This window comes from Hippopotamus amphibius, chromosome 1 (genome assembly GCF_030028045.1).
Source record: "Hippopotamus amphibius kiboko isolate mHipAmp2 chromosome 1, mHipAmp2.hap2, whole genome shotgun sequence".
NCBI lineage: Eukaryota > Metazoa > Chordata > Mammalia > Artiodactyla > Hippopotamidae > Hippopotamus > Hippopotamus amphibius.
Window position 1 is genome coordinate 131154597 of NC_080186.1, and position 12022 is coordinate 131166618.

Below are 12022 nucleotides of genomic sequence, written 5' to 3' on the forward strand. Positions count from 1 at the left end.
CGCTGGAATTCGCTTTTAGTATTTCAAGTCCTTTCAGCCATCGCCCTGGAGCACCCGCACACACGCATGCATCTCTGACCGCGCTCTCACACACTCACACAACGCACGCAAACGCGTGGCCGCCGCCAGGTCGGCAACTTTGTCAGGCGCTCCCAGCGGCGCTCCGCTTCCTCCCGTAGTAGTTGGGCGCAGGCCCCGCCTCCCGGCCGTGTTGTCAAACGGGCGGGGGTCTCGGATTGGTCCAGCCGCCGGGACAACACCTGCTCGACTCCTTCATTCAAGTGACACCAGAGCTTCCAGGGATATTTGAGGCACCATCCCTGCCATTGCCGGGCACTCGCGGCGCTGCTAACAGCCTGGTCACATGCTCTCCGGAGAGCTACGGGAGGGCGCTGGGTAACCTCTATCCGAGCGGCGGCCGCGAGGAGGGAAAAGGCGAGCGAGGAGGAAGAGTGGGAGGAGGAGGGGAAGCAACGAAGGAGGAGGAAGAGGAGGAGGGGAGCACAAAGAATCCAGGTCTCCGGGCGGGAGGTTGACCGCAAGAACCATGTGTGCGGAGCGGCTGGGCCAGTTCCTGACCCTGGCTTTGGTGCTGGCTACCTTCGACCCGGCGCGAGGGACCGACGCCACCAATCCTCCCGAAGGTCCCCAAGACAGGGGCTCCCAGCAGAAAGGCCGTCTGTCCTTGCAAAACACAGGTAAGTGCGTGCGTCCTCGCGACCTGGAGCTGCTGAGAGAAGACAGCCGGCACCCACACAGCGCGCCCCGGGCGCTTCGCCCGGAACTGGGCGCCCACCCTGGGTGGCGCAAACTCTTGGGGTGGCGCGGGACGTGCGAAGGAGAGCGCGAAGCGAAGCGAGGTCCGCGCCGGGCTCCGCGCGCCCGGAATCCGCACGTGCTGGCAGGGTGATGAAATGGCTGGGGCAGGACTTGTTGCTGTCCTCCCAGGGTCGAGGGTAAATGAAGCAGCGCCTGACGCTGCCAGTGCAGGCTCCGGAGTCTCCGGTCGGGTTCAAAGCGCCCTGCTCCATCGTGACCGGCTTGCGGGAGGCACAGAAGGTCCCCGGAGCCCGGCTGCGCCCTGAACCCGGAGAACTTCTCTTCCCAGCTGGAGGGCCGAGGCAGGACCTCTTCTCCCCCTCCTCAAAAGATGCCCGATATCCAAGAACTTTGGAGGCGAGACAAACTGCATCGCGAACTTTCCCCTTGGCGGGGGGGGGACATTCCTTTCAGACTAGGTAGGGGTGGGTGGCGCAAAGCGTACCTCTGCGGCGCTGCCGCCGTCCTCCGCTCCGGGGCAGATCAGCAAGGGAAGAAATGGTGACACGGCCCGAACTGTGCGCCGCCGCCGCTCGACCGGCTCTCCGCTCACCCGCAGGCTGCCGAGCACAGCCAGGCGTGCAGGGCACAGGGCTGGCCCTTTTCCAGACCCCGGGAGAGGAAGAAAATCAGCCTACAGCTCCTTCGCGCTCCATGGCCCTCCCTTTATTTAGGGGGCCTGCGAACCGGCGGCGGCGGCGTGCGTGCGCTCTCCGCACGAGCAGGAATGCACGAGTGCCCTTTAGGGACGCCGGCAGCCAGTGAATCGCTGCCCTGCGCGCTCCTCGCCGGCGCGCCGGGGCCGCGCGTGGGGCCATCCGGGAGTCTCCCACCTCCACAGGCGGGTGTCAGCATCCCTGGCTCGAGCCCCGCTCATCCTAGAACCCTTACCCACACTCTACCCTCCCAGAGCTTTCCCTGAGAATCGAACGTGATTTTCGCTGGTTGGATACCCTCAACAAATACACGCCCCTCATTCTCTCCGCAGATTTAATCTAAACGCGGATTATCTCCTCCAGCCCCGCCCTTCTTCCAAAATATACTTTTCTGATGTAATTTTGTGGTTGGTTTAAGTCAGGGAATTGGGTAGGGGGAGGGAAGGAAGAGGCTTTGCACGCGGCAGGCTGACAGTTAACTCCCTCTCATCCTTTCCTTTCCGAGAGACTAATTAGGGCCACATTCTGCGAAGGAGGGCAGCAAACTCCCGGGTCGGGGGAATTCTAGGAGATTAAGCTACATCTCGCCCCGGATCTCTATTTAAAAGGAGCCTCTAACCGCGAAGGTTGCGTTTCTGCAGGCTAGCCCCGATCTGATTCCTGAGCCTGTTTGCAAACCGCAGCTTCCCCAGCCTGGTATTTTTAATGCGGGTGGTTTGGAGGCGCTGCCTTAATAGGAATTTTGTTTTGATTTTTAGGTGTTGAATCATAAAGCTGAATTGAAACTGCTTTTTGGACGCTCTCATTTGGGGGTCAGGAAGGAAATGGCCGTGATTTAATAGCAGCAGCTCCATCCAAGTAGAGAAGGGTATTTCATTGATGAAGTACAGAAGGGAAAGAGCAAGCTAATCGGTTGACATTTTTTTTTGTCTGTGGGCTTAGAAAACTGAAATAGCTTATGCTTTCAAACTAAGTATTCCCACAAATACTTTAATAAGATGAGAAGGATGAAAAATGGAGTGCTCAAACCTAACTTATGATTGTGACTTTTGTGATGTAGGTTTGGTTAATTTTTTAGAAATATTTACAAATACATTTTCATAAGTAGATTAAGTGATGACATTTTCTTTCCCTGATTTTTTAGATCCTGAAATAGTCATTTCTCACTTTGTTCCTTAAAGTTTCTTTTAGTCATCACTTTTATTTCAACCCTCTCTGCATTCCCCAGCATGGCTGAGAACTCTGTATCTGATTGTATGTAATTCTCATTTTAGCGGAAATCCAGCACTGTTTGGTCAACGCTGGCGATGTGGGGTGTGGCGTGTTTGAATGTTTTGAGAACAACTCTTGTGAGATTCGGGGCTTACATGGGATTTGCATGACTTTTCTGCACAACGCTGGAAAATTTGATGCCCAGGTAAAAACCCTATTGAGTACCAAGAATATTTGAGGTTAGCGTAGCATAATCGAAATGTTCATTGGAAAGACGTGTTAACAGATTCTCTTAGCTGATCATCATGGTGGGTTTTAGCACTTGCAAGACCTTCTAGGCATGCAGCAGGATGCCAGTGACTCCCCACTCCACTCCTGGGGTTCAGCTTTCTGGACCTATCGTGTAGGCTAAATCCTTCTCCACTCTTCAGCTATGTCTACACACACAGAGTGGAAACCAGGTTGAACAATTATCTGAGGATTCTTAGCAGAGAAGACAAAAGTCACTTCCAACCCAGTCTGCAAGGCCCATCACATTAGGAAGAGTAGGTTGAGGCGGGGAAGGGCAGGGACCCCAATTAAACATGCCACAAGCTCTGTTCACCTAATAGGCAAGAATAAAAGACACACAAAATTTGTAGAAATTCATCATCTCCTACAGGGCATGTGGGCAGGCAGCACGGATAAATCAGGGCCTCCAGAAGAGCAGATTTTCTCCCTCCTAAGTAACAGATCCTCCTCTCCCAACCTGAAAAGTCAGAACCCTGAATGAGTCCTGCTCTATATGATAAATATAGTCAGGGTCTGACCCACTTCAGTTGTCCCAGGGTCCCCAGGGTAAAGCCCAGTTGCTGTGTGGGCAGGAAAAGAACCCAGCAAGCAACCTTATGGCTCCAGTGCCCAAGATCCAAACACATTACAGATGGAGTGAAGCATCAGGCTCACCTCCTTCACGTCCTCCCCAGCCCATATATACACTATGAAGTACGTTGTTGTCACAAACTTCCTCTCCCATTTCATTGGCGAGCCATGACAGTGTTTGGATGAGGCCAACAGTTTAGGTGTGATTTGTGAAGTCACCAGTCACCATGTACCGACATCCTGTAGAGAGCCTGACAAAGCAACCCCTGGGAACCAGAAGGGGATGCGACAGGGCTGGCAGCCTCCCCTACAGAGGATGTGGGGTGGCAGCAGGGGAAACAGAAACCGGGGAAGGAAAGAGGAGTAGAACCTTTGAACTCCTTGAGACTCCCTAATAAAGCATCCCTTCTGGATTAACTGGAATTAGGAAACGTAATAGGAAATCCGGAGGAAAGATGTGTGTTTCAGGGCAATCCCACAGGATGTCAGGGAAGAATACCGAGAGCAGCTTGCCGCAGCCCTCGCAGAAATTAATCTTCCTTTCTTTTCTCAACCAGCAGGAGTATGTGCTCAAGTTAGAAGCATCCCTTTCAAGTCGGTTGTCAGCCCATAACTACTGAATAGACTGGCACACCCTACCCTCTATCCTATTTGGCTCCCACCGGAGAGTCAGAGGAGAGGGGACCACGGGGAGGTGATTTTTCAGTGATGAGACACTCTCTTAGACATTTCAACTGCTTCTCAAGGAGAGAACTGAAATAAATGTGCTGGCTGCCTTCCCACTTCTAACCTAAACCCGTTTACTTTCTCAACTTCATTTCTTCCGGGCCTATCTAAAAACAGGGGCGACCTCTCCAATGACAGCTTGTTTCTATAGTAAAGGGGGTGCAGGGACCCCTGGGTAGGTATCCCACAGTGCCTCGCTGCCCGGAGAGGTTGATAAGGGAGCTAACGGCCCAGGCTCGCCTCCACACCCCCAACAGCTGTCTCCTTTCTAGGGTAAGAACAATCTAATGAGGTTGCCAGGAAAGAGAACTGTAGGCCAGATGTATGCCTGGCTGCCTTCACCACTCAGAGGCCGGGAGTGTGGGGGAGGGGCTGTCAGTTGGGCAGTTCAGGCTCCAGATGCTGCCAGGCAGTGTGCCAGGCGGGCCTTTTAGAGGCAATAATCCTAACAGTTTAAAGGAGTCGAATTGCTTTCAAAAAGGAAAAGAATGCTTCTCCTTAAAGGCTAGGAGGAGGCAAGAGAGAGAGAGAGTATGGGCTGGGGGCGGCGGGAGGCACTGAGGCAGAAAAGGGAGGCACAGCTAGCACCCGATCTTGACATCACTAGAAGGAACAATGAAAGATGTGAGATTTGGACAAGCAGGACACCTTCTACTAGGGAAAAACTCTTGCCAGGCACCACCAAGGAGTTCTGGATTTATGCCTGGCCAGGTTCCCCTTTGTGTTCCAGAAACGCTGCCACCACACGGCCAACCCCAGGCTGCCTTGAGGACAGAGGCCCATGGGAGCCCCAGGACCAGGGAGGCTAGTAGGGCAGCTTGGGAGGAAGGAGGCAGATGTGTTAGTTTCCCAAGTAACATCCTTTGGGGCTGAATGCGGAGGTATCCCGTCACTCTGGACGGACCTCCTGATGTAGCCTCACCCTGTCACCTACAAGGATGTCTGGTCTGCGGTGGGGCCTTGGGTTCAGTTGTCAGAAAAATCCCATGTAAGCCCAACAAGGGTTAAAATGTCAACGCGTGTAACAAGGACTTGTCTCTTCCACCTCTCTCTCCCTCCCCTGTCCCCTCTGCTCTCAGGGCAAGTCATTCATCAAAGATGCCTTGAAGTGTAAAGCCCACGCTCTGCGGCACAGATTCGGCTGCATCAGCCGCAAGTGCCCGGCCATCAAGGAGATGGTGTTCCAGCTACAGCGGGAATGCTACCTCAAGCACGATCTGTGCTCTGCCGCGCAGGAGAACACCCGGGTGATGGTGGAGATGATTCACTTCAAGGACTTACTGCTGCACGAGTGAGTGCTGCCCCATGGGGGCGGGGCGGGGGGCCGTGGGGGTGATGGTGCTGCTTGGATAGAGGAAGGGAAGACCTGCTGGGATCGGAGGAGAGTCTTCCCCAGCTGGCCTGCAGAGACTGAACTCGCCTGTCAAATGGGGAAGGTTGCGGTTTACCTCAGAAAGCTGCACTGACTCCCCTGGGAGTCCCTTTCCGGCTGGCCTTCAGGAAAAGCAAAAGAAATTTCTGCCATGGGTTTCAAAATCCTAAGCAGTAGCAACGGGAAATCTTTTCGCCGAGCATGAAATGTGTAGAATTCAGAAACACCTTTCCTCTTCCCCTCAGTCAAGATCCCAGCAGTTCTGAGCGTTCCAAGTGGCTGTGTAGGTACCCTGGCAGACAGCTGAGAGCTAATAACATACATCGAGCATGTACTAAGTGCCAGGCATCGTGTTAAGGGCTTCATGTGAATTTTTCACTTGATCCTCATGACAGGGACCATTCTCATCTCCATTTTACAGATGAGAAAACTGAGATTCACTGCAGTAAAGGTCACACAGACAATGAAAGGCAAAGCCAGGATGAGGAGCCAGGCAGTCCAGCTCCAGGACCTACCCTCTTAAATGCCAGTAGCTTTCTTTCCTTCCTTCATAAGCTCTCCTTTCCCTTAGAAGGTCCAATTCACCTTCTGTAACATTAATGCCCTCCCAGAGAAAATGCAAAACAAATGGTAAAAACTTCAATCAGCTAAACACCTTTTTGCCAAAGTGAGGAAACAGAAACATACTTATTGGAAGACTTGCGATTCAGTCATAAACCCAGGACATCTCATTCCTTAAAAAGAAAAAAATCCCTGTGGGATCCTAAATTTTGCAGAGTAGTAAAGCATGTGGGTACAGAATAGCCCCTGAAGGTTGCAATGGCCACTTCCATGGGGACTTAGGGCAGATGGCAAGCTATCAATTAAGCAGCCCAGTACACGTTATAGCACCATTAGTCTTTACACAGTGACTCATTGGGCCAAATCAGTACAATTTTACGAACTCTTGCTCCTTAGTTCGTGCCATGGCCTCCCCCAGCTATGTCACTAAACAGGCCCCTACCCACCCACCCCCCACACCACTTAGATCACAGAGGAAAGCAACCATCACCTGTCACTTTCCACTTGGTTATGAGGCTCTAGGTGTCTTACAACACCCCAGGTGCTGTGTTAGAATTATACAATTCACCATGACTCTCTGCAGGCAGCTCTTGCCAAGCGCGAACTGATGTTGCCTTTTCCTTGAGTTACACTAATGCCTGATAAAATATTTTCTATGCTTCCAAATCCCTGTAGAGAAACAAAGCAACAGTAGCATCCACAATAGCAATAACAACTATCATTTTCCGAGTGGGTCAGGCCCTGGGCCAGGGACTTGACCTGGCTTTTCTCATTTCCCTTTCCCAATAGTGCCACAAGCCAGAGAATACTGTCCCCATGTAACACAGGAAGAAAGGGAAGCTGAGAGGTTAAAGATCTTACTCTGAGCTTCAGTTCCTACCTTTCACCTTGGGAATTGGTGATTCTGAAGCCAGTTGTCAGGAATAGACCTCAAACCTCCTTGTCCTAGCCTGTGTTCTCCCCACTGGACTGGCTAAAGTCTCACTGGTCCCCAAATGTGGCAGGATTTTTCCCTTTACTCAAAAATAGCCCAGTGACACAAGCAGAGCATTGTGAGATTTCCTTCCTTCAAGGTGCCCCCGCAAGAGGCAGATAGCCCATTGCTGAGAAACTCATAAAGTTCATTTGTCCTCACCCCACTGTCATCCTTTAGAGATAGTCTGTTGGCCTCAAGAATGGATGATGGGGCACGAGTTTTTAATTCTCTAGTACATTCTCGGAGCCAAGATGACTTTGTCTTTTTGGAGAAAAGTCTTCTTCAGGAAAACCGAAGGCGCTGAGGTTTTTTGCCATGCTCTCCCCCTTGAATTTAAGGAGAGGTGGCTTTCTGATGCCTCCTCCATGGAAACATGGCCCATGGGGCCACGGGACCCTTACTTCCAAAGGGCCCCTTACATCATGTAGAGCCAACACGTAGCCCCCACCCTAGCCTGCCCTGGAAATGCAAGTGATCCACCCCAAAAGGAAACCTGGGCCATTTTCTTAAATACTCACTGTGGCTGCATGCAAGTCCTCCCCGCTCCTGCTCAGCCAGCACCTCTAGCACCCACAAACCCCGACTATCTTCCTTTCTGAAGCCACAGCTACACACTGCATCAGCTAGCGCTTCAAGCTGAATTGAGGTTTGGGGGTTTTTTTTTAACTATCTGAACTGATTTGGGCACAAAGGATCCCATCAGTCCCCAAATATCAAGAGGACCATTTAAGTGGGTGGCCTTGGCTACAGATAAGAACATAAAAATTGAGTCTGCTCTTCGCTCTAGAGAGAAGGAAATCAAAGTCACCCCAGAATCCACCTCACCCCCATCCCTCATCCACCCCAAAACACTCACGTTCAGTTAAAGTGACTTCCCTCGAACTCTCTGCTCCCCTCACCCCTTCCCGACCCACTTTCTCCACATCAGCCACTTGGCCACCACACACCCTGTCACACCGGGTGCTGGCAGCCTCCAGGCACGTCCCCCTCCAAGTATTTTTAAAAAGCCTTTAGCCTTGCTGACGCCCAGTGGAGAGAGCTGGGCTTTGTCATTAGACACGGGCTGAGCTAGCAGCCGGAGAAGGCACCATGCCAGCTCCAAACACAGCTCAGATGAACACACCCCCTCCCCACGGTTCACAGCTTTCTCCTCGGCGGGCAGTGCCAAGGGCAGAAGAGAGCGTGGGCTAGTCCAGCCTTCTGGGATCCGCCTTGGGATTCGGAGAGCTCATCTGGCGGGCAGGATGCCCTGGCGAAGGAGGCCAAGAGGCAGTCCATGCGTTCCCTAGAGAGCCCTCCCCTTACTCTGGGGAAAGAAAGTGGAAGAAGAGCATCCCAAACAGACAGGTGCTCAGCCTCTGCGATCTGCTTATCTAGCCTCAGGGGGTGGCAGGTAGGATCACGTGCCAAAATCCCCGTGCTGCTCTAGCAGATATACTCAGCGAACTTGACCTCCCTGAGACAGTCAGTTGCTAGTTTGCAAAAGATGGAAGGAAACAGACATGCAAGGAACATTTTCCTTGTGTTGCCCCACGTCCTCCTCTCTTAGCTCAGGCAGACTTGGGTCATCCCTGTGCTTGTCCTGGTTAGGGGCCTGCCTTAGAGACATTCAGCCCCTGCCCATCGGCCGTGCCCAGACTCTCCGACTCCGAAGGCATCAAGTAGGCCTTAAAAGGCAGCTTGATCTCTATCAGCCAGAACATTCCTCCTCTCCCCTCTCAGCCCAGCCCCAGGCCTTCCGGGCCCAAAAGCTTCCAAAAGCCACTTTCTCCCCCGCCTCATCTCCTTTTTTTATATCTGTGAAATGAGGACAGTTCACTCAATTACAACTTGAGGACTAATTCATTAAAATGGCAGTAAACTACTTCACAAGTCTTAAAACACAATCTGCTCCTCCTGCTTGGCGACAGCTGCCAACTTGCAGAGAAAAGATTAAACGGACTAGAATGCAGCCACCCAGGTGGTCCAGGCTCACAGAGAAAAAGTCTTCTTCTTATAAATGATCTCATGTTCCAGAGTGAATTCCTGCCTAGATCCAGAGATTCTGCCAGTGAGCACTGCTTAAGAAAGCTGGTTAGCCACATGGAACGTTCCATACACCCCCCTCGCCCCCCCGCCCTTGGGGATCATAAAAGGCCAGTGAGATTGTAAGGAAGGCCCAGTGAGTGGGCCAGGAGAGCCCATCGCTGAGGCCGCCTTCTGCCAGATGGGCCCATAAATATAAGAAGCAGGCATGCCACTCGGCCTTCTGCACACACCTCCCACCCCCAAGAGGAAGGTTTGCATGACGTGGTCGATCCTCCTCCAGCACTTTTCCTAAAGAACAACCCGGGGCAGCTGGGATGGCCCGAGCAACTGGTCCTCCCCTTTGGGAACCGAGCATGCTTATTTCACGGACAGTTGGCTCTCGTCCCAAGCACGTAGACCCCTCTCAGCCAGCCCTCACCTCCCGTTGTGGGGAAGCCCAGATGGGAAGAATAGAGATGCTCAGACAGCCACGTCCCTGCTTCAGCCCCCACTACCAAGGACGGGAAGAGCTCCATGGGAATTCACATCCCCCCACCCTTCTACATCTATCCCAGACTCCTCCAGATACAGAAGAGAGTACATCCAGAGACTTCCCAAAACACCCTTTGTGAGCCCAAACCAGGGGAGAATACAGACATGGGGAAAGTGGTTTCTTGGGAGCCTCACTTAGACAAGGCTCACCTGGCAGAAGGACACCCAGTGCAAAGCCAGCCCACCTCGCTTCCCTGCCATAAAGTCTGCTCTGGTATTGAAGGCCCTTCACCATTTGCCCAAGTATTCCACTGGCTCCAAGACCCACCTCCACTCCCACTAAAATCCTCCTAGTGAGCACACCCCAAGCAGACCGGAGCTCTCCTGCCCTCCTCTCATTCACATAGCTGGCTTCTTTGCCCACCCCACCACCTGCTTCAGCCGCTACTACCACCCCACCCCCCCCCGCCCCACCCCCACCCCCGCCAGGGATTCTTCCTAGGCTTCTAGCATATGCACCTGTGAATTGTCACTGGCCCTTTTTTTCTGTGAGGAATGTGGGATCTTAGTCCCCCAACCAGGGATCGAACCCGGTCCCCTGCAGTGGACCGGCAGGGAATTCCCTCCCTGGCCCTTTTTCTTGTGGTGGGCTTTCTCCCCGGCCTCCAGTTCTCTCCAGGGCCTGGCATGGAGCCCGGTGTGTAATGGCCACCCAGCCCATGTTGGTTGAGACCAGCACTCCAAAGAATATCGGTAAAGGTTTCAAGTAGTTCCCAAAAGATCTTTCACCAAACCAGACCCCAGCCGAGCATCGGTCATGTCTCTCTTCCCTGGTACCGGTCCTGCCCTCTGCGGCCCACTCGGGACACGCTCCATCCTCGGTCTCTCCCTCAATCTCCAGACCCTACGTGGACCTGGTGAACCTGCTGCTGACCTGTGGGGAGGAGGTGAAGGAGGCCATCACTCACAGCGTCCAGGCTCAGTGTGAGCAGAACTGGGGGAGCCTGTGTTCAATCTTGAGCTTCTGCACCTCAGCCATCCAGAGGCCGCCCACGGCACCTCCCGAGCGCCAGCTCCAGGGCGACAGGGCCAAGGTCTCCAGGGGCCACCACGGGGAAGCGGGTCACCACCTCTCGGAGCCCAGCAGTCGGGAGACCAGCCGAGGTGCCAAGGGGGAGCGAGGTAGCAAGAGCCACACAAACGCCCACGCCCGGGGCCGAGCGGCCAGCCACGGGGCCCAGGGAACTTCTGGAAGCAGCGAGTGGGAGGATGAACAGTCTGAGTATTCCGATATCCGGAGGTGAAACGAAAGGCCCGGCCGGGAAATCTTTCCTCCACGCCGTCCATTTTCTTCTCTCTGGACATTCCAAAACATTTGCCATTAAAGAGGGGGGATGTCCCACGCAGGATGTGATGGGGATTGCGGACTTGATGGAAGTGTATGTTAGCAGCATGAAACAGGTGAGGCAGAGGCTTCCTGGGCAGCAGCGAGGGCTCGGCTGTGACCAGTGGGTCCGCGCCTGCACATCCCGAAGGGAGGGCGCCACCTGTCCTCCTCCCAAGCAACTTTGCCTTCTTTCCATCTGCGGAACCCCCGCGCGCGCGGGCAGCGGCCTGCGGTTCCCTCTGCTGCGGGAGGGGACGGGAGGGGCGGGGGTGACCCCCGGGGCTGGACCACGCACTTGGTGCTGGGCCCTGCCCGCAGCTTCTGGTGCTGTCTTGGTGGAGGGCAGCTGGATTCCGGTGCAGGAGTGGGTGTGGAAAGCTACCTGGGAACCAGGAGAAGGGTGGAGAGGAGGCAGGGGCCATGCGGGTGCCTGGTGCCAAACCGAACTCCAGTTTCTTGCACGGGACCTTGAGGTTTGGAGCAACTTGGGACGGGGAGGGTGAGGGTTCGAAGTGTAATTTCTGAGCCATTGTTCTGTCTGGGGGACCCTGTCCGAGGGAGTGGCCCCTGTGTGTTTGTATTTTAACCACTGCTTCAAATCTCGATTTCACTTTTTTTATTTACCCAGTTACATCTCCAAGTCTGTCGTCTAAATAAATAGCTTTCAAACAAAGCAACTGGGTCATTAAAACCAGCTCAAAGGAAAACAAAAAACAACCCAATTTTGGGGGCTGAATTTTTCTTTACGTGCTATTTTAAAAGGAATCCAAGAGCGATGTAGCCCAGCATCTGACTGCCTGACGTGGGCTCATTGCCACTTAGGGCAAAGCCCACACCTGGAGGAAACTGCACACGGAGGAGTGCATTTGGCAGATTTCCCTTTGTATTTTGGTACCTTACCTTGGCCCAAGACGGATAAAGCACCATACCCTGGGTTCTGAGAGGCCAGTTTG

The 12022-nt window shown here is 53.5% G+C and overlaps 1 protein-coding gene across 1 annotated transcript; it reads left to right on the plus strand.

The window, feature by feature from the left end:
* Window positions 1-213: 213 nt before the first annotated feature.
* STC2 (stanniocalcin 2) lies at window positions 214-11742 on the plus strand. Its single transcript, XM_057728896.1, has 4 exons — window positions 214-698; window positions 2750-2892; window positions 5354-5565; window positions 10584-11742. Exons 1-4 carry the CDS (start codon window positions 548-550, stop codon window positions 10984-10986), a joined length of 909 nt encoding a protein of 302 aa, XP_057584879.1. The 5' UTR covers window positions 214-547; the 3' UTR covers window positions 10987-11742.
* The last annotated feature ends 280 nt before the right edge of the window (window positions 11743-12022 follow it).